Source organism: Triturus cristatus, chromosome 2_2 (genome assembly GCF_964204655.1).
Source record: "Triturus cristatus chromosome 2_2, aTriCri1.1, whole genome shotgun sequence".
Taxonomy (NCBI): Eukaryota; Metazoa; Chordata; class Amphibia; order Caudata; family Salamandridae; genus Triturus; species Triturus cristatus.
The window spans coordinates 661,080,339-661,103,432 of NC_140582.1; the positions used below are offsets into that span (position 1 = coordinate 661,080,339).

Sequence of the window (23,094 nt, forward strand, 5' to 3'; positions counted from 1 at the left end):
CACAGCAGCTGGAGTAAGGGACACCGGGCTAGTTACATGCAGACACATGTGTACATGCGTGTGCATCCATGTACGGGCTGCGCGGGGGAGATTCCTAGCATGCGCAGTCCAGGAGCAGCTACAAAGTGAATGGTGTGGCAGGACTTATGCAGAATTGGGTGGTGACATGGAATATGCTTTATCCAGTGGGAAGAAACATGCCAGGGAAAGTCAGTGTGCTTTACCATGTTTATTCCATTATTCTCTTATGGGGATAGGGAGAACATAGGCTAGTTTCACTTTCCTAAGGCCTACAGATTTCAGACATGCACTAAAGTCCACTGTAGCTGATGTGAAAATAAGTGTTCTGCAGAGTCCAAATTCATATTTGTACTGCTTTTGGGTTATACAGAACTGTCATATTTCTCTGAGCCAGCCAAGACCAGACCCAGGCTGAGGGCTGAAGTCAGCTGGATGGATTGATAACCTTTCTTACACAAGCTAAGGCCTCCTCTCCATGAAGAGAAGATGGGTGAGGCTACAGGCTCATCCATTAGCAGCTGTCACTGGGGGAAGGCAGTGAGGGGGAAGGAGTTGGGTTTCAGACGCCATGCGGCCAGAGACACTGGACAACGCCATTTTGAACAAACCCAGAGGCTGGACAAGGAGGGAGCAGGAGCAGGGAAGTAATGTGTCGCTGTTTGATAGGACCAACAGAGACTTCCTGCCAGCCCCCTACTCAACTTTTAAAAAGTGCTTGGACAGGAAGAGAAGCTGTCTCTGGGGTGTGGTCTGCTGAAGCAGAAGGTGCTGGAGCCTGACGCAATGGGCAGTTGGAAAGAAGAACCCCCTGACTGCCCCCATGGTCCTGAAAAGCCCCAGAAGACCTCTGCGCAGGGAGAAGAGAGGCCCAGGAGAAGAGCAGGCGAAAGGCTGGTGCAAGGAGCCAGTGAAGACAGCTCCCTGCTGAATCCACCCTCTTGGAGACCCGGAGGACGAAGGAGAGTGCTTCCAGTGGCTGGGGGGCGCCACCAGGAGCAAGAAGACGCAAAAATGAAGAGGATCGTACCCCAAGGGGCTGAGATATGGCCCCCGGAAGGTAGGCAACCTTTGACCCCCTAAGGAGACCGACGACAAAGCACGTGGGGCTCCGCCGCAGGTCTCAGAGATGCCCCCAAACGAAGCAAAGCCAGGGTGTGATGGAGGTGGAGGGGGTGGGGAGCACCATCGCGCCCCTCGCGAGGAGGTCCCCAGGGGCCTGGGACCCCATCCCCAGGCACCGAAGTAAAGCCGGGGAGCGCCGTCGCGCTCCCTGTGAAGTTTGACCCCTACGGGGTGCCAGGAGCCCACCCTGGCTCCCGGCGAAAAGGAGGAGGAGGGGCCCGGGACCTCATCCCCGGGCCCCGAAGCAAATCTGGGGGGCACAGTCGCACCCCCCGTGAAGACGGCCCAGGGGCCCTGGACCCCATCCCTGGGCCCCAGAGAGAAGGCAGAGGCCGGGGGAGTGCCGTCGTACTCCCCCATGGACTGGGCGGGCCAGCGCAAGTCTTCCGGTAAGCGGGCAGACCCGAAAAGTGGAGCCGGCGGGGGCAGCCGGGGTGGGCTCCCCAGGCTGCCCTTCAACGACAAGGCATGTGGGTGTCCCGGGTGGGAGCGGGACCCCAAAGAGGAGTTGAAAAGCTGCACAGGGCCCGGGTGAGACCGGGCCCCCGAAAATGTGCAAAGCAGCCGGGGAGGGCTCCCCGAGCCGCATTCCCTTACTTGGGGGTCCGGGTGGGACAGGGCCCCCCAACAAGGCCTGAAGATGCAGCGAAGCCACTAGCAGCTGATCACGGCTCTCCCCGACACAGCGGGAGAGCCGCTCATCAAATATTCATGGAGAAGAGCCTAAAGCGCCCCATAATGCCTTGCAAGGCATGGGGAATTTGTCGTTTTGGTGCCTGTGGACCCCCAGAAGAGGGGGGTCACCCTCACTTGTGAAAAGGTGCTGGGAGGAGCTGCTGGAAACGCGCAGACTTCACCCCCAGCACGAAGAGGAGTCCCTTCCTAAGTTTCCTGGGGATTTGAAAGGAATAAACCCTCAAGGGCTCAGCCAGCATTCTAACTTCTCTTGGGCTGGAACTTTCGTTCTACAGCTTGAAGAGGGTTGAGAAGTGCATAATGGAGTGAAGGGCTGAGTAGGGGATGTCTAGAGAAGGGCATCCCCTGGAGGTGAAGAGATGTAATTGCACCAGAAATGCATTTACTAATGTTATATAGGGATTGAAGGTCACATGTGTAATGTGAAGTACTTGTGTGAGGTGATGTCATAAGTACAGTGGGGTTATGTTGCCAGACATTCCTCCTAGGGTGTCTGGCTGTATATGCGTAATCCTATGATTTTATATGTGATGCCTTTAGGGGCTGCAATTGCAATGCATTCTAGTGATCCACAAATGTGATGAGTACTGTCATTCTAAAGTGTTGCTTAAACATGTATTCTTGCTGCTGCGCTTAGGTGAAGAACCCAGAGTGCTACCCTTAAGATATAGAGGTGCCTTCTTTATGGTCAGTTGGACATGCTCAGACAGGGTTATATGTCACCAACGCAGGGTTACCTATTTTAAATGCTTGTTGAGATAATGGGGGGGGTGTCGCCACTGGGATGGTGCTAGTGCGCCGGGCCCTCGCCCCAGGTTATGTTCAACCAACTGCATTGGGGGGAAGATGATGTGCATACATGGGAGTGGTGGTACTAGACCCCACCCCCCCTGTGGGAGGGATGGAGATGTTATGCAATGTCAGAAAGTAATTCCAACAGCTTATGTATATTTGTAAATTGGTGCATAGTATTGAGTAGTGTGTGTGTTTAATAAATGTACTCTTACTTTTATAAAGCAAAGTACAGACTGGACAATCAATTATTGAGTGTCATTTTTGCACACCTGCAAATGGCGATTACTACCCTACACCACCTCCCTTGAGTAAGCCTCAGACTGCTCTGCAACGCTACCCTCTGAGAGTCAGGCACTACAATTGGGTGTTTGGTTCCCAGTGAAGGACAAATGTAGTCATGTTATTTGTGCAGGCCTCACAGATGCTGCCTCGTTTTCCAACATATGTCCTTATAGTAAATAGCACCCAAAATCTATTTTCACCCTGTTGGACTTGGCCCTTTTTGCAGGGTTATCCCTGAACTTTTTGCCTTCCTCCTAGTCTTATTTATGACATGGTGTTGGTGGTTTTAGAACTCTGGACACTTTATCACTGCTGTCCAGTGTAAAGTGCATGTGGTCTCTATTGTAAAACATGATAAGATTGGTCTACACCTGTTTGGCTAATTTAATTTACTTATCAGTCCCTTGTAAAGCGGTATCTCAGAAACCCAGGGTCAGTAAATTAAATGCTACTTGTGGGCTTGCAGCCCAGCTTGCGCCACCCACCAAAGTAGCCTTTCAAACTAGATTCAGACCTCTGCCATTGTAGGGCCTGCACGTGCAGTTTTACTGCCACATAAAGTAGGTGCCACGTCTACGACTCCCCTTTTACTACATATCAGTCACCTCTAAGGTAGGCCCTAGCTAGCCTTATTGGCAGGGTGCACTGTAGGTAAAAGGTAGGACATGAGCCTTAACTGTGTAGCATGTCCTGGTAGTGACAAACAGATATTTTGGTTCCTCACTACTGTGAGGCTGCCCTCTCATTGGAATGCATTGGGGATTCCCTGATAAGTGTTTCAGTGGTAATTCCAGATCTGAGAGGAGTAGCGTGATCGAGTTTGATATGTTTGGAATAGTGGTAATAAATACTGTGTAATGGTGTGCGTAGATTTATCGTCACTATTTTAGGAATGGCACTTTTAGAAGTGAGCATTTCTGTGTGCTATGTGTCTTTGTGCCTGCCTGTTGTGTATTGCATGTCTGGCTCAGGAGTGACAGAGGCTGGGGAGGTGCAGTGGCTCCAGAGAGGCTGGGTGAGTCAGCGCTAGGCTGAATGGGTCTGATCTACATTTGGAGTAGTGGGAGGAGTAGCCCCTGACCCTGAAGAGGGCTGTGCCTGTTTTGTACAATGCTGGCTCCGCCCCTGTGGTGTGTCTGGGGCCAGAGCCTACACTGACAATGAGGGTGTTGGGGCACTGAAAGGATGTTCCTCAGTGCCCCTCAGAACTGGTTTGGACCAGGCACAGAGCCTTGTGCCAGGGGAAGAACAAAGATATTTTAGCCATATAAATATTGGGGCTGTGACCCCATGAAAGGAAACTTTGTGCTGATCTGCGGGAAGCTGAAGGACTGCTGGGCGAGGAGGAACTGCCGTTGGACCCAGCTGCTGTTTCCTCGGGGTCCCTAAATGCTGGCCTGCCTGTGCCCAGCTCTGCCCCTCTGGACTTTGGGGCTCAGTGCTTGGTGAGCGCTGGGTTGTGAAACCCTGGTCTCTCTCTGGACCAAACTGCGTGTACCGCACAGCAGAGGGGCTCTGCTGATGTGGCCCATGCTGTCTTGAGCCAGTTTACGAGGAAGTACTAGGCAGGCGCCCACCCTGCATTGTTGTGAAGAGAGCGAGTCATGAGCGCTTCACCTTTTGAGTGTGGAGTCTGAGGGGCGGGCTACTGCCTCAAAATGCACCAGGAGCGCTTTATGTTCTAAGTGCCCGATGGAGAATCCGCTATGTGATCCCCAGCATGCCGGAAGCCAGACAAGGCTGAGCCTGGTTGTGGGCGGGGCCGCACCACCCACGGCAGACCAATCAGGGTGAACGTAGCTGCCGGAAGTCAGGCAAACTCGGCATTCTCGGGCTCCCTATGTGAGCGCATCAATTCCGCTGCTCGCATCGGCCACAAGAGATGTACCTTTGAGTAGAGCATGGAGGGTAGCACTGTTGGTGCCTGCGTGATTTCCCTGCAGAAGGAGTCCCGGTGAGAGGGGCTTCCAAAGTGCACGGTTGGTGCCGGCTTGATTTTCCTGCGAGAGGAGCCCCGAAAAGAGGGGCTCCCAAGGCAAGAGCCGGATGTGATTTACACAGCTGTACTGTCAGATCGCGGCAGCTGCAACATAGGAGGCATGTTGGTCTCAGTAGGAGACACGGGTGAGCTACACCCTTACCCCCATTTTTGGTACCGATCTTTGGGGCCTGTACCCTGCTGCAGTGGCAGTCTGGTGGCAGATGAAAGCCATAAAGCCATGTGCTCATAGAGCCCTGACTTTGTGGACAGAGATCATTGCGGGGCAGCCAAAGAAGTGCCTCCGAGGAAGGCCAGTTGGCCTCGGTTCACCTTGTGTTCTGGTGGGAGCGTACGGCCCTAAGGTGATGTGTGCACCTTGTTAGTGTTACTGTGGTGCACTGCTGATTTAGGAGGTATGCCTAATGTGATTTATGCATAATGTGTTTATGCTAAATGCCTTTACCAGTAGTCACTGGTTGCTTTTCTAACTGTGCATTCTAATGGTTATGACAGCGGTCCGATTGGCCCTGTAATGTATATAATCCCCTGTAAAGTGATACCTAGTGCCAGGTTGCACAGTGTATATATGTTATTATGCTCTGATGTATTTTATGGATAATATAAAGGATATTTTGTATACAATCTTGTGTGGAGTTTCTTTTGTGGTGTGTCTAGTGTGTCGCGGCTGTGTGTGTGTTGCGCAAACGCCTTACACATATAAGCCTCTCTGCTCATGCCAAGCTACCAAGGGGGCCGAGCAGGGGTCATCTTCAGCATGCAACTCCCTTGACCTGACTACAGTGGTGGTTTCTGCCTGCGCATGCCCTAGCCAACCAGAAATCTCATTTCTAACACACCCTAGCAAGCCTACTTATCCTAAGTAGAAAACCAAAGTACAAATTAAAATAATATTATATCTCTACAATAGGGCCAGCTACAAAAATAATTAACCGACTATATTTAATAGTCATTGAAAATCCAATTAAATGGTGAAGTTAGATTGTGAATGCATATTAAGTAAAAGTAACTTTTAGAGAGCTACCTTTTCTCTGCCTGATATTCCTGGAGGCTAATTTGCATTGGCTTCTCCCAACAAGTGATTATCATTGAATAAGTGTAGAAATGGTTTTCTCCCAGCAGCAAACAGGCTGACCTGAATGGGCAGAGATGCTTGCTCAGAACTCCACAGAGTGGGCAGGGTGGGGGCTGTGGGCATCCTTTTTGACACCACAGATTGAGAGTCAAATCCTGCATGAAAGGGCTGTTGGGTTCACATATAACACTTGAGGGACATTTGAAAGGCAGAGAACAGGATGCTAAGACAAGTAGTATATGTCCACTGTTTAGTTGCTGAAGAACCTTGCTTTTTCCTACCATAACTTTGTCTCTGGGGTTGCTGTTGGGAAGTGGGAAGATATTAGGATCGTCATACTACACTCCCCCACACACACCCTCATTCCTCAAAGCCCAATTTTTGTGAGGCAGAAGACTTTCACCTTCCTGAAAATACCCTAACTCATGGCATTTTTGGGCCATTTCGCAATAAGGCAAAAAGGAACTACTGAAAAAGTGGGTAGGGTTGGCCCTAGGAACTTTTACACCATTGGTTAGGGCTTGCCTAGGTGTCAACCCACCCCCTAGCTGGTTACAGGCATAAATGAGGCATCTTAAGGCACCCACTTCAGAATACTCTGTGGACCTGCGGAAGGTCACAAGAGGACTAAACATGTTGTCTTTGACCTGCGAGAAGCCCTGAAGGACTATACCTCCTACTTCTTATCCCCAGGACACAGAAATGGGCTCCAAGGGCCAGTTGGTTACATGGAGACAACAAGCTGTAAGAGGCCATTTCCTGGAAGTACCCAGCTGATCAGTGGCCAGAGGACCTGGACTGGACCCTGCTGTTGGCCTCTGCCTTACAACCTGTCAGTCTCTAACTCCTCCTCTGAGCCTCTGGCTTTAGAAGCCTACTCCTGTGGTGGCTTAGGAGTTAAAAGACTAAGGGCCTGATTTAGACCTTGGCGGGACTACTGCCATTTCTCCATGGCGGCGGTTACAAGTACTCCATCAAGCTGACGGAGTACCACCTGCCATATTTAGATGTTGATGGTCTGAACCGCCATCCGCATCAACAGACCGTTTACCATTATGTAAGCAGCACACCTCCATTGAAGCAGCGGACTGCTCTGCTGGGTGACAGTAACCCTTCGCTGTCAGGGTGGCGGGATCTCGCTGAGCTTATTTAGATTTCCCTGTAGTGCTGGTGCTGTTCGTGTAGCGGATTCCTGATAGAGGGAGTCCATGTTGGAGCGCAGACAGGTAAGTACTACTGAGTAATGTGTCTATACAAACATATGTTGTGTGCTTCTAAAATATACGAGGGTAATGTGTTATGCCCATTTTTGAGATATGACAATGCACAAAAACAACACACACACTATTGAATGCACACCCAAAAGCACCACAAGCACAAGACCCACAACCACCACAACATATATTTTTTTAAAGTGTCAATACAAGTGTGTTCATTTTACCTCGCTAAGTTTTTAAATGAACACTAATGCATTATACATTACAAAAAATGCATGTAAGAGCAATGTTAAAATACACGAGGTCGAAGCAATTGTCGACACATGGTTCACGCAGGTGATGATTCCGGGCGGAGTTGGTGGCAGACGGACGGTCTTTTATCCATAGACCCACCAACATCTAAATGGAGTGGGTTGATTGCCAAGTAGGCGGGTGGTGAAACCGTCGAAAAAGTGGCCGTGGGACCAGTTATACTAAGATCTAAATCAGCACCTAAGTCAGAAGGTAACATTTTTTACCAGGACATACTTGATTGTTGTATTTGATTAATCGCCATCAGCCTGCAATTGTGCATAGGTTCCGGTCTACAGCAACATAAGCCATCACTGGCACTTTGTGCTTTTTTATGCTATTTTTCATTAAAACTTTAAAACTCATATCTCTGGTGCCGCAATTTGGATTTTGTAATTTTGATGTCACTATTTACTTATTGTTTTGCCTTTTGCCTTTATTACTATATTTGTACTGTATATGTGCTTCACAGATTGCCATACCTACCAGGGGATTGATCTCAGCTTTATTTAGTGACTTTGAGGGTGCAACCTGACATGGGTTGTGATTACTCTTTGAGGTTGGTAGTCACCCCAATTTCTTACAATCTGCAACTTGTGACAAGAAAAATGGCTACAAATGTCATTCAAAGTGTATATTTATGTGTACTAAAATTCCAACTAATTTAGTGAAGTTAGAAGTTGAATGAATATATAGAAATAGTAACATTCATAAAGCTACATTTTGACTGCCTGATGCTTAAGGAAGCTAGTTTGCATTAGCTCTCCAGTAGCTGCCAAACCAGTCCTTAGCCTTAATGAGGTATGTTAAGTGTTCAGGCAGCACATCAATGGTTTAGGCCTTTTGGCATGCTGGACTGGAAGTGGGCATTTGGTCCTTATCGCCTCTGAAAGGACAGTTGGGGGGTGATCCCAGGAACTTCATGTGCTTGAAAGGGACTGTGGTGAAGCCTATCCATTCATGTTTTAGTGTAAGGGGAGACCAGAACAAACAAAAGCATTTGCCCCCAAGGCCCACACTAGCAGGGCTGGCACCAAACTCAGTGGAAAGGCAGTTACCCCCAGAAATAGTGTAAAGTGGACAAAGGAGAGTTAAGTGCACATTTCCCTAGCCACTCCTCTGGCTGAACACAAGAACTCCTCACAAGGAAGAAAGGGTTTATCTATCTTGCATTTTAGAACGGAAGGACATTTTGAGATTGTTTGCAGTGGGGCAAACAGGAACTGCTGATAAAGTGGGTGGGGTATCCTCTGGTAACTGTTTTGCCGTTGGTTAGGTAAATGTCCAAGAGACACCCCCACTTACTAGTAAGCACCATCCATAATATTGGCACTACAAGGAACCCTCCTCAAAACACTTTCTGGACATGCAGAAGATCAGAAGAGGATTGTACCTGCTGTCTGTGTCTTGAAAGGAGCCCTGAGGGATGAAACCTCCTCCTTCCCAGGAAAAAGAAGTGGACTCCAAGAGTCACTTGGCCAACCTCCTGTAGGACCATAAGAACACAACCAGAAGCAAGAGGCCTTTTTCTTGAAGTGAGTAGTTAACAGGTTCCAACTCAACTGGACCTTGATGCTCTCCTGGAGTGAGTCCTGGCCCTTAAGTGCTGTCCATGAGGTCCTGGGAGCCTTAGAAAAGGCATAGAGGAGCTGCTCCAGAAATCCCGAAACATTGGTACTAAGAAAACACCTGGGGGCATATTATCAAGCCCCAGCGATAATAAAAAAGCGCTAAACGCGCTCGGTAATTATCGCCGGCAATCGCTGGAATATATCACCAAGCTAGCGCTGTGTTATCAACGCTTAGCGCTATGGCGATAAATATTCCAGCGATAGCGGGGTTTTCCATGGAACATCGCTGGTTTTCCAGCGATGTTCCATGGAAAACGGCGATAAGCTTGATGATAGGCCCTGTGGCCTCAGCCCTACAATCCACCTCTCATGTTGGGTATGCCTTAGTCAGGAATTTAACAGACGTTAAATTCCTGAGTTATTTTCCCATGTTGTTTTCACAGCCACGCCTACTTTGGATCTCATTATCGATGCGAGGCGAGGCGTGTGAAAAACGGGAGCCAAGTCAAGGAAACACGCGCTAGCGTGTCCTTGTAAATAATGCAATATAATTTTCGCCGCTTTGCGCCCGAAAAACGGACGATAAAGCGGCGATAATTGTATCGCCGGCCCATGGTAATATGCCCCCTGGACTTCCAAAATCTCTAGAGACATCAGCGGAACCTCATGCCAAGGTGTCCAGTGTAACATTTCCGTAGATTTTCATCAAGGCTTAGAGCCTTTTTTGCTATTTTGACTTAAAACTTTAAAAATCAATGTTTTCAAATCCACCTATTAAATTTGTATTGCTTTGCCCTTTGTCTTTATCACATGTTGGTACTGCATAAATACTTTACATGTTGCCCTAAATTAACCTTGCCTGCTCTGTGCCATAGCAACCAAGTGGTTGAGCTCAGGTTATTTAGTGACATTACGGTTTGCCCTGACAAGTTAGTGTTATTATTCCTTGAGGTGAGTGACTGCCTACCCCAAATGATAAACACCCTTTTTAATACTCATGATGAAGAACAATGCTGTTTCTAGACCTTGCAAAAGAATAAAAACGTGATGGATGGAATGCTTGAATTATTCCCAGCCACTAGTAATTACTCATGGCGACATCCTAGTCCATCAATATTTTAAACACCATGCCATCTCAATTTGGGCACAGCCATATGCCAAGCAGTCTTCAGCCTACCCCAATGGGAACAGTCCAACCCAAACTGACAGGCCAGGTCCTCCCTAAACTGGAACACAAGCAAACCAGGCCCAGTGTTGTCTTACTTAGGGTGTCAACAGCCAGGTATAGCCTGGGTCCAGTGAAACAGTCTAAATAGGACCTATGTCTGGGCATACATGTCCCACTTAGAGAGACACACAAAGGTAAACAAAAAAGTTCTGGTGGAATGCTTGAATCAATCTCATCCACAGGTTATTACTCAAGGCCATATTCTAGTATATCAGTATTTTGTACACTATGCCACCTCAGTTTGGACCTAGCCATATTCCAATCTGTCCTGACCCTGCTCCAATGGGAACAGTCCAGCCAGAACTGATAGGGCAGGCTCTCCCTAAACTGGAACACAAGCAACCCAGGTCCAATTTCACCCTAGTTAGGGTTCATCAGCGAGCTATAGCTTGGTTCCAGTTACACAGTGAGCATAGGACCCACGTCTAAGCATACCAATACCATTTTGTGTGAAACACAAAAATATATAGAAAGTTATGGATGGAATGCTTGAATTAATCTCAGCCACTGGTAATTACTCCGGTCGCATCCCAGTCCATCATTATGTTGCACAAAATGATAACCCGAACAAAAGTTTGTGCACTCATATTATGTTAAGCCTGCATTTCCAAAGAGGAGCATGGCATCAGTCATATTTATTTTACAGAGTTTTATATAGCGCGAACTTGAGCTGAATCGGGTATGAGAGCGCTTTACATAGCATCAGTTGCATTACATGAGGACACATTCATTTTTTGTGTTCTTTTGTTAGGCACGGGGAGATTAAGTGATTTGCCCAGAATCACAGGATGTTCAGCGTCATTGCCGAGAAAAGCGAAGGATGCAAAAGAGGAGATGCGCTGTATGTGAACATAGAGTAGAAAATAGAAGAGACATTCAGAAGGGGTAACCAAGGAGGTAGGAGAATAACAAGAGGAGGTGGAAGAGAGGATAACAAATATAGGAAAGAAGAAAGTCAAGAAACAGGGGAGACAATATTAGGTGTTACAATGTGCAATCAAATAAAATAAGGAAAGAGGATGGGAGAAAAGAGGTAGATGAAAAGCAGGTGAATGAGGTGGAGAGAAGCAAACACAGGTGTGTGGATAAAACAAAGTGAAGTATGAAGGGAGGAATGATGAAGGAATAGGCCCAACAAGAAGAGCAGGGGTGTGGAGAAGAGAAGATGGGAACTAACAAAATGCGGCATAAGGTATGAGAATGATTACAAAAATGAAGAAAAAAATGGGAGGAGGAGGCAAAGAGAAGAGTACTAAGAGGAGGTAGCGAATGTGACTTCTAGTAGAAGAAGAGGGGGAAGGTAAAAGTCAAGAGAAAATGTGCAGAGGGTTGGTCCATAAATGAAGTAAAACAGGCGTGAGAAAAGAAGCTGGACGAGGAGAAGTATAGGTGAGAACAAAGGATGAAGAAAGGTTAGGCTCTGCACCTGCAAAACAGCTTGTTTGTGTTATCAGACCATCTCAGTATAAGAAAAGGGTGAAAATGGACAGGACATATTCTTGTTCCCACACACGCATTGCTGAACCTTGCATATGAGCAAAAAATATCTATAAGAAAATATCTTACCTGCCAGCGATGATATATTGATAATTGTTCCTCCTTCACCTCCATGGTTTTTGCTCATATGCTCTAAGCCAATGTATGTTCCTCTTATCACTGAAATCTAATGTGAAACACAAAAGAACACCAGCTGAAGTGTTTGATGCTTTCAGATTGGCATTTAAATCAGGCTTACAAGCTTACAGTAACTAAATGTTAGCCAGATATCCCCATTCCATTACAGGACACATGCTGTAATTCATAAATAAAGTTTTAAAAAAACTAAACTTTTTTTCATTTAAAATTGTTTTCTTAGATACCAAGCAAGCCTCAGTGTAGAAGTGAATGCAGTTTGTTGAATTTCAACTTCTTGGAATGCTTCGGCCGATTGTTTCTATAATGGTGAGCTGCACGGAGAGACAACATCACCCAGCCTGCTGACGTCTGTCAGGATGTGCCCAGAAGATTTTTTGACATGCCTGAACAGAATATGAGTTTGCCTTTCGCCTTCTGTTGATGGATGTTTTCAAACATTCACACGTGCTGCTGTCAGCTTTTAAATATGTTGCTTTCGGAAGAGTGTTGGAATAGCTGGAAGGGCTCTCATAACTGCCTGAGTCCCGACTACACTGCTGTACTTGCAAATGTGATTTCTCGAAAAATCTTATATGGGATGTCCACCAGGGCGAATTTTCCTGCAGATGCGTAAATAAATGTATAACCATGTCACAAACCAACCCAGAAAAGAAAATATTACCGATGGATCAAAAGTGGGTAGGGTTGAACCTGAGAACTTCACCCCATTGGTGTCATTCTACTCTCTATCTAGTTCCAGGCATGAATGTGGCACCTCCAGGCATCCACTTCAGAACACTCTCCTTTGAGATTCAAGTTTTAAATCATGAAAAAACGTTTTGAAGCCTGGTTCAATCTATTTAAACATAGCATGTGTTTTTGTAAAAGCGGAAGTTCATCCCCAGAATAACATGTTTTTTGTTACCCAACTCAATGGTACTCATTTTATCGACCGGAGAATGGATGAAAGGCAGAGTGGACCCTCCGGGATTTGAACCCGTGACCATGAGGTCGCACACAGGCCACTGCAGTGGATGCATTAATCCACTAAAAGACAAATTCAAATTAGCTCGCTGAAAAAGCACATGAAGAATTTGATTTATTACAAATGGATGGTGTGTTTGGTATTTGGGAAAGTGTATTTGCCAGTGTAAATGCTAAAAGAGTCACCTAAAAGGTTTCATGTGGAATATGGTCTCATGTGGTGTCCCGGCTCAAGCGAGCAAATGCTTAGTTTAGGGATTAATTTGTTTTCATAAAACACAGCAGACCAATAGCAACAGATAGCTTTATAAATGTCAATGGACAGCATACAAAGTAAGGTGTGTTTACAATCATAAAACAAAAATATAAAAGAACTTGGAGGACAGGTGCAAAACAGTCACCAAATGGGGCAACAGCATCATCAGCAGCTCAGCCATTTTGGTGTTCGTGGAAGGCTTAAGGGACATTATTTCAAATTCTTAGGAAAATAAAATTTGGTAGTTTGTCTTGAAAAGCACTGATTCAATGCAAAACGTGTGCCACACAACAGCAGAGTTTGGAGGTTATGTTGATTGTCATTTAAAGAGGATTTGGTTAGCTTTTTGTACCCAGAGGAAAAGGAACTGCAGGGCTGGTGAATCTAAAGTCAGTCGGCAATGAAAAAAACTGCAGAGCTGGTGAATCTAGAACCAGTCAGGAATGACTATATGATTGTACACGTATTCGCGCCAGTTTCCAACTCCTTCCTCTCACCACTCCTCCCTAGTTCCTGCTATGATTTTTAAAGTGCTGTACCAACAACATTACTAATCCAGTCAGTCAGTCAGAGGGGGAAGTTGGGATGCAGCGTGTAGTGATGCTGGAATTATGGCGGTAGTTGAGACTTTGAAGGATGTTTCTCATGGTTAGTCATAATTATAAGATATATGTACATATTATAAAATATGGTATTCATTCACACTATTGAGCTTTAAATCTTGTCCTGTCAGAATTTAGAGCCCAAAATATCGAAAACGTAAGGGTTTAAAGGTAAGTGAAGGTGCATGATACTTAAGTCCACATATTTGTGCCTCGCTGTTATACATAGCTTGAAGGTATGCAGTTATGCAGCACAGGATATGCAAATCTCTCCCTACCTATATATGGACTTACCTTCAGAATATTATGGTAGCCGCTCTTTTCAGTCAAATATGTTTTTCGGATGATATATTGTGAAATACAGCATAAAATAGTGATTAGTATTGCCATTGCTACTAAATTAACCTGAGTTGTAGTATGAAGAGGTTCATCAAATACTGGGTTGAGGTCTGTACTGAGATGCTGAAACCTGCATCACATTTTCAAGGCATATGGTAAGGAGGCGTAATGGTCCTAAAGTATAGGCAGGGGTATAGAACTCAGTAATGCACCTACAGTCTGGTTAAATGATTAATATAGTACAGAAACATTTGCGGAATGTAGCCAAAGTGTAATACCACGTCTGGATAGCATTCAATATTGGGATCTCTTATAATGCACAAAGCAAGGATGTTGTGACTGTAGTATAGAGGATCTGAGGAAAGGGATCCCACCACTGAATTGAGTATTCATCAAATTCTCAATTGGCATTTACAAAGGGGACACGTGGCTCCACTGGAGAAAGATGGCCGACTTGGGTTTGTTTAATTACTACCCTCTATGATGCTGGCTGAGTGAGATTGGGAGCTCAGAAATGGAGGTAGTCACTTGTAACTTTACATTAAGAAACATAATTAAGCATACCCCTTGACATGCCAGACTATATTTATTTTTTTGTTTAAAATAGCTAAAGGAATAAAATGTAGCACATCAAAATTATGTAAAATCATGTATCTGCTATTTACTTTGCACATGACACAACCCCAGGTGACTACTATCATCTGGGCTGCAGAGGGTTTTGGAAACTTTGGTTCCTTACTAAACCATCGACTATTGGAAATGTATAGTAGTAAAATGAAAGTTGGGACTACATACCATCTGTCAATAACTTGAAGTGGTGCTATATTTAACTTTTTTGGGGGGGATCTTGATTGATGGTAAATTGAATTTGGAGCCATGATATATGTTCATGCACAACTACAAAAAATGAACACTCTGCTAACATAATACAAAAGTGGTTTCAAGGGCCCTACGTCTTTGCTTATTTCCTCTTGGGACTTTCATGCTCTGGAGGGTAAACCAAGTCAGCAAGCTTGTGGCCAGATATCTTGAGTGAGATGGTAGTGAAAACAGTTGAACTGTTGCTATGCGGCTGCATGCTACTAAGGGGATGGCAGTATGTGCCTCCTCACATAATATTGTTAAAAAATACACATGTAGTAGTGCTCTTAGCTAGTATTGCTCTTCGCAAGCAGTGTTGCATGAGCTGACTCATGCCGCTGAGATTTCTCTGGATCTGGGGCAGTCAGTGGTATGGAGTAGCATTCTTCGTGGGTAATGTCATTAGCACTGGTGTCTTAGAACTTCAGGTACTATTGCACCCTATTTAATCAAGTTACTCACTTTCTACACTTCATTCTCCAAGGGTACCTACATGGAGGAGTCAAGACTTGCCCTATAAAGTGGAGCACATTTCAAATGCAGATGAGATTTAACACACTAATCAAACACAAAATTAACTCAATATGTAATGACAGCATTAATAAACAGGCAATGGCAAAGCCAAGAGTTCTGGCTTTGGCTACAGAGATTTTGGTTATGACAAAGCGTATTTCCTGAACTATAGTTCATTATTAGTTAATCGGTTCAAATAAACAACACTGAATATCTTGGAATGGTTAACTAATGCTAAAGTATAACAAAAAGCATTTTAAGGTGGCCACTTGGGCGCCCATATGTGAGGAACCATGGTCAGCCATTCTGTAATGTTTTTGTAATTCTTTGTCAAAATACATTCTAAGTTGGCAGCCACTACATGCAAGATTCTTGGCTAGATTCTCTGCTAGCCAGTACAGACTCAGCTTTTTCTGAAAGTCATTTTCAAGCATTAAAAAAGCAATGATGTCGCAGTGCCCTTTGAATGGCTCTTCTTTTTGCACGTACAAGTTGTCAATGGTTCACAGCCATTGATCCCTACTGGAAACAGAGGAGCAAACTCATTGAAGTAAATCCTCTGAAATGAGACAGTGAGTCTGACATCAATTCACAGGGAGGTTTACAAGCTTAACTAGCTCACATACTAATGTTAAATAATTTATACCACACATGTATGCCCTTCACAGGGCTTCCTAGCACACCTGAAATGAGACAGCTAACCCCTGCAGAGGCATCATTCAAACAGTCAGATCTTAAGCTGTTTCCTGAAGGAGTAGTGGTTAAATGTTCCGGATCCTCATAGGCAGATTGTTCCAAAGTCTAGGCCCTAGGAAGCAGAAAGTTCTGCCTCCCGGCCAAGCAAAATCGAAGCTCGGAATCACAGCTGAATTAAGCTCAGCTGATCTCAGATATCTATTAGGGCAGTAAGGCACAATAAATTAGACGAGAATGGGTGGATCAGATTTAACTATGACGCAATGAGTGGTATACAAGGCCTTGAACTGGGTGCTTTTTTACGGCAGGTAGCCAGTGTACAGAGCGAAGTTGCTTATAAACCTAAATAAATTTAGGCACATGACAGACAAAGCAATCTCATTGCAGCATTTTGATGATCTGTAATCTGTTCTGGATATACTTAGCAATGCCCGGCTAGAGGATATTCCAATAATCCAGGCATAAGATATCCATGGCCTGCACTATGGTCTTTTGGATCGCCAGAGGAAACTCCCAAATGGTGTGTATTGGTGCTATGAAAACTATCTTCATTGCAGAGCAGAAAGCAGGCCTAGTAGTGTAGAAAACATATTGTGTTGATTTTCCTACCACAAATTAGTTATACACTAAAATTATGGATGCCTTTCTATGGTTTATAAGAAATTTGCTTTCATAAAACGATCAAGGACTCTTTATTAATTACACCACCCAACATTGTTTGTGCCAAAAAAATGGCATATGCTCTTTAAAAATAAGAAAATTTGAGAGCTAATATACAAGTATTTTGTCAATTCTGAGAATTACAAAAACAACAGTTGATGGACAGAATGAAGCACAATGTCATACATTTACCCCAATACAGAGATCTGGGCCTAAATCCATCGTTTTTTTGCTCACCATGCCGTTCTAGTTTGAACCCAGCCATATGCAAATCAGTCTTGACCCTGTCCCTCATGGGAACAGTCCAGCCTGAACTGCCAAGCCAGGTCCTCCCTGGACTGGAAACAAGCATCCTAGGACCGGTTTCGGGGTTTTACCCCTCTTCAGCCAGGATAGCTTGATTCCAGTGGCATGGAGAGCACGGGACCCACGTCTGGGCATACCCTTCCCACTCGGGGTGACAAATGCAAAAGTAACAGTTGATGGACAGAATGCAGCACAATGTCATACATTCACCCCCCATACAGAGATCTGGGCCTAAATCCATCAATTGTGTGTCTTTTGCTTTCTCGCCCTAAGTGCGCCAGGTATGCTCAGACGTGAGTCCTGGGTTCACTGTGCCACTGGAATCAAGCTATCCTAGCTGAAGAGGGGTGAAACCCCGAAACCGGTCCTAGGATGCTTGTTTCCGGTCCAGGGAGGACATGGCTTGGCAGTTCGGACTGGACTGTTCCCATGAGGCACAGGGTCAAGACTGATTTGCATATGGCCATGTCTGAACTGGGGTGGCGTGGTGAGCAAAATAACGATGGATTAAACCCAGATCTGTGACTGGGGGTGAATGTTTTGTCAATGTGCAACATTCCGTCCATCATCTTGTGTGTTTTGCTGTTCGCCCTATGTGGGAAAGGTATGCCCAGACTTGGGTCCCATGCTCACTACGCCACTGGAGTCAAGTTATCCTGGCTGAAAAGGGGTGAAAACCCAAAACCGGTTCTAGGATGCTCGATTCCGGTCCAGGGAAGACATGGCTTGGCAGTTCGGACTGGACTGCTCCCATGAGGCACAGGGTCAAGACTGATTTGCATATGGCCATGTCTGAACTGGGGTGGAGTGGTGAGCAAAATAACGATGGATTAAACCCAGATCTGTGACTGGGGGTGAATGTTTTGTCAATGTGCAACATTCCGTCCATCATCTTGTGTGTTTTGCTGTTCACCCTATGTGGGAAAGGTATGACCAGACGTGGGTCCCATGCTCACTACGCCACTGGAGTCAAGTTATCCTGGCTGAAAAGGGGTGAAAACCCGAAACCGGTTCTAGGATGCTCGATTCCGGTCCAGGGAAGACATGGCTTGGGAGTTCGGACTGGACTGCTCCCATGAGGCACATGGTCAAGACTGATTTGCATATGGCCATGTCTGAACTGGGGTGGCGTGGTGAGCAAAATAACGATGGATTAAACCCAGATCTGTGACTGGGGGTGAATGTTTTGCCAATGTGCAACATTACGTCCATTATCTTGTGTGTTTTGCTGGCCTAAACAGCAGCATTCTCAATATACAATTTCACAGTAGCATTACTAAGCACAGTTTTTGTCAATAGTGAGATCAATAAACTTGGAGTAAAGTATTTAAAACAAGCAAAGGCATATCCAATAGCTCTTGCCTATGAAAGATTTATTGACCTTGTCAGAGTGTGTTAGACCTGGCATTCTTGGCGTGGCTTTCCCCTGTATTTTTGCCAACGCCTCCTGTGTTTTTGCTGTGTGCTAAATTTCGTTTTTGCTGGTCTGGGTGCTTTGGGCACTTTGCCACTGCTGATCAGTTGCAAAGTGCAATTGCTCCCTCTGTAAATTGTGAATATGGATAGGTGTTTCCATGATTGGCTTACTTGACTAACTACTAAGACCCTAGTACAGTGCACTGTGTGTGCCCAGGGCCTGTAAGTCAAATGCTGCTAGTAGCCCTTCAGCACTGATTCTGCCACCCACACAAGCCACCTTTCAGAGGCTTCTCAGACCTGCCACTGCAGTGACTACGCACATGTTGACCTGGCAAGTGCACTGCCAGGCTCTAACCTTTCCTTTTCTTACATGTGAGTCACCTCTAAGGTAGGCCCAAGGTTGTGGGCAGGGTGCAGTGTATGTGAAAGGTAGGACATGTCCTGATGTGTGTAAAATGTCATGATAGTGAACCATAGTGAATTTCGTTTTCACTATTGAACGGCTATCTGTCCCATAGGATAACTATCCCATTGGGACAAGATAGAGAAATAGAGTTTAGTATGTCTGGACTCAGAATATAAAAATACAACTTTTAGTAAAGATGATTTTTATATTGTGTGTTTGAAAATACCACTTGTAGAAAGTAGGTATTTTCTTGCTTAGCCATCCTGTGTGCCTCTGCTGGTTTGTGGATTAACTGTCTGGCTTTGGAGTGACAGGGGCTGGGGATGTCAATTCACTGTAGACATCCACTGGGGGAGGGGTGGAGATATGTCTTGCCTTTCCCGGATGAGTCAGGGCTGGGCTGAATAGACCTGGGCTGCACTTAGAGTAGTGGGAGGAGATTTCCTTTCACCTGAATGGGCCTGTTCTGCCTTCCACAATGCTGTCTCCATCTCCTGCTGGGAAGCTGGACCAGAGAGGACAGAGCCTCTCTGCCACAAGAGAACAAAGAGAAATGCTGTATAAATACTGGGGCCCAGACCCCAGAACTTTAGATCCTTACTGAAATTCAAGAGGAACCTTTGCCAAGGAGAAGAGCTGGAGAAACTGAAGGAGAAGTACTGCCCTTTTGCTGTGTTCTGTCTGGGGTTGGCCTGCAGTAGCTGTTTCTACCAAGGAAAGGAGAAGGACTTGGCCTGAGATCCTTTTGCAAGGCTGCTTGTGTGGGTGGCATAATCAGTGCTGCAAGCCCACTAGCAGCATTTAGTTTACAGGCCCTGGGCACACACAGTACACTGTACTAGGGCCTTAATAGTGTACCAAAAAAAGGGGAGCACTTGCACTTTGGCACTGAAAAGCAGTGGCAAAATGCCCAAAGCATCTAGACCAGCAAAACCTAAGTCCAACATACAGTAAAAACACAGGATGCAAAGGCAAAAATACAGGGGAAACCCACGCCAAGGCTGCCAGGTCTAACATTGAGCTTCCATAGCAGGCCACCACAAAAACTGTTTAAGATTTTTACAGGTGCTACTGACACCTAAGTGACCCTTGTAGCTTCCTTAATCAGCACATTTCTGAGAGACACTGGAGGTACACAAACATCACTCTGTAATAACACTCCTTCAACCACAGATAGATCCTCTGAAACTGAACATAAGGTCTCAATAAAGCCTCAACATTTCTCCTATAGAGCCAACCTTCTTTTATGCACGTTTCAATAGATTGCAAAGTGGGATCTTGCGTGAAAGCCTCCAGCCAATACTTGTGAGTGACTGTATCTTTATATTCCGGGATGTCGTCTATCAGAGCGACCAAACACTCATTGTCTTGAATGGAATTTGTACACTCATCTGCAATAGGTAACCTGCATAGGCAGTCAGCCCTTACATTTTCACAGTCAAAGTGTTCCCTTGTAGTTTGGAAAGCAATCCAACTAACCCTGATGATGCTTTTTCAGAATCAATGCCATTAAGTAGATGTAGTAATGGTTTATGATCAGTGTAAAGATCAAAGTGCAAGCCCCAAACAAACGTAATAAATCTATCCACTGCCCAACAGCAGGCCAATGCCTCTCACTCACTGGTACTGTAATATGTTTCAGCATCACTGAGGGAGCAAGAGACAAAAGCAATAGTGCGTTCTTTGTCCTGAAATGTTTGCGAAAAAAACAGCCCCAATCCAATTTGACTAGCATCAACTATGAATGCACACTTTCTGCCAGCAACAAATGGACACACTGCTGGAGCAGAAATGACGAGAATTCTTTACCTTCTGAAAAGCTTTGTGCACTGAATCTGACCAGATACTACACTTCTTTTTTTAAGGTTACCCAATGGTTGTACAATGAATGTATCGCCCTGCATGAAATGTGAATAGTATTCACTAACCCCAAGAAAGGAGTGAAGTGTATCAATCAATCAATCAATCAGGATCTATAAAGCGTAGCTAATCAACCAATAGGGTATCCTGGTGCTTGCAGGTCCCAGAGGCTTATTCGAACAGCCAGGTCTTGAGGGCCATTCTGAATTCCGAAAGTGAGTTGATTGTCTAGAGGTGTGTGAAAAGGCTGTTCCAAGTCTTTACTGCGATGGGGGAGAAGGAGCGTCCTCCACCTCTGCTTCAGCAGATGCGAGTAGTATGGGCAAGTGAAAGGGAGGTGGAGCACAATCTTCGACAGTTGGTGGAAGTTTAGGCAGTGGTTAATGTATTGTGCTCCTTGGTTAATGTAGAGTCTTGTGTGTGTTGGTCAGCAGCATGAATTGACATCTCTTCAGTACGGGAAGCCAGTGGAGTTGTCTGAAGTAGGATGTGGGTTTGTCAGGAAGGCCGAGGATGAGTCTGGTTGCGACATTCTGTATGGTCTGAAGTTTCTGTAGGAAATGTGTGGCAATTCCGAGGTAGAGGACATTGGCATTGTCTAGTTGACTGGTGATGAGGAACTGTATCACCGTGCGAGTCGAGTTTTTAGGGGTGTCCACTTGAAGATCTTACGTAGCATGCGCAGAGTGAAGAACCAGGGGGAGATCATGGTGTTAATATGTGATTTCATGGTGAGCATGTTGTCAATGATGATTCAGAGGTTTCTGGCATGGTCGGGGAGAGTGGGTGCAGGCCCTAGGTTTGATGGCCACCAGGAGTCGTTCCATGTGTTGCTGCTGTTTCTGAAGATCAGTACTTCCATCTTGTCTATGTTCAGCTGCAGGCAGTTGTTTTTCATACAGTCAGTTTTTCATCCAGTTGGTGACGTTTGTCATACACCTGTGGAAGTTGGTTCTGGGTTCATAAGTGAGTGAGAGAATTAGTTGGGTGTCGTCTGCATGGGAAATTATGTTGAGACCGTGGGATCTGACGATGTCGGCCAGCGGGGTCATATATGCATTAAAGAGCTTGGGGCTGAGGGATGAGCCATAGGGGACACCGCAGGTGATCTCCTTGGGTTTAGAGGTGAAAGGTGGGAGGTGCGTCCTCTGAATTCTGCAGGTGAGGAAGGAGGGGATCCATGTTACCGCATCCCCTTGGATGCCGATGTGGTGGAGTCTTTCGATCAGCGAGTGGTGGGATATGGTGTTAAGGGCCACCGAGAGGTCAAGAAGGATCAAATCTGCGGTTTCTCCTCAGGCGAGGAAGGTTCGGATGTTGACGGTGGCTGCGATCAGGATGGTTTTGGTGCTGCGATTGCTGTGGAATCCGGACTGGGAGGTGTTGAGTAGCTGGCTCCTCTTCTCCAGATGTGTCATGAGTTGATTGCTGATAATCTTTTCCAGTAACTTCGCTGGGAATAGGAGCAGGGAGTTAGGCAGGATGTTTTTGAGTTTGCTGGAGTTAGCAGCGTTTTTTTAAGTAGTGGTCTGACATTGGCGTGTTTCCAGAAGGTAGAGTGTGGGCCCGAGGGTAGGTGACAGATCGTGCCTCTGATGCTTGTCTTATCCTCCGTGTGGAGCTTGAAGTTGAGATGTTCCATCGTTGATGTTGGTGGTACACTCTATGGTCTCTTTGAGGATGATGGCTGTTCCTCTTCCTGGCTTGTTGGTGTTGTCCTGGTCAGGGATCGCTGTGGCAACGTCTTGGATGGATGTGGGGTTGATCCAGGTCTCAGTGAGGAAGACGATGTCGGGTGCAAGGGTGGCGATGAGGTCCATAATTCAGTAGAATGCTTACATAGTGAGTGTGTATTGAGAAGGGCACATGCGAGTTGGTATTTTTGTTTAAGTGGTCTCTGTGGTGTGAGGCGGGCCGGTGGGCTGGTGTGTCTGCAGTGGCAGGTGAAATGACAGTGGGTGCATGCAGGTGAAAGGTCCTACTGTGGCGTGTGGGTTGGCATGGTTGTAGTGTTTGCTACAGCATCCAGAGACGAGGGTGTAGAGCTCAGCAATGGTGTATCTTAAGGGGGCAGAAGGGACAGGGGTCGTGGTGCTGGGTGCAGTCCAGGAGTGGACAGGTACAGACAGGCTTGCCTTTGGCATGCCAGCGGTGTGGTTGCACAGCGGCATTCATCAAGCATGTCCTGGGTTGGGGGGGCTTCTGTTGGGGGGAAGAATGGTGATTGGTAAAACCCAGTCTGGAATACCCAGCTGGGAAACCCGGCCAGCTGCGGTGTCAG

The 23,094-nt window shown here is 46.0% G+C and overlaps 1 protein-coding gene across 1 annotated transcript in view; it reads right to left on the minus strand.

Annotated features, from left to right (window-relative positions):
- HPGD (15-hydroxyprostaglandin dehydrogenase) overlaps positions 1-23,094 on the minus strand; it is a 354,979-nt gene that overhangs the window by 233,402 nt on the left and 98,483 nt on the right. Inside the window, exon 4 of the mRNA XM_085641853.1 lies at positions 11,864-11,960. Within this exon, the coding sequence (XP_085497979.1) occupies positions 11,864-11,960 (97 nt within the window). The remainder of the gene's footprint in view (positions 1-11,863; positions 11,961-23,094) is intronic.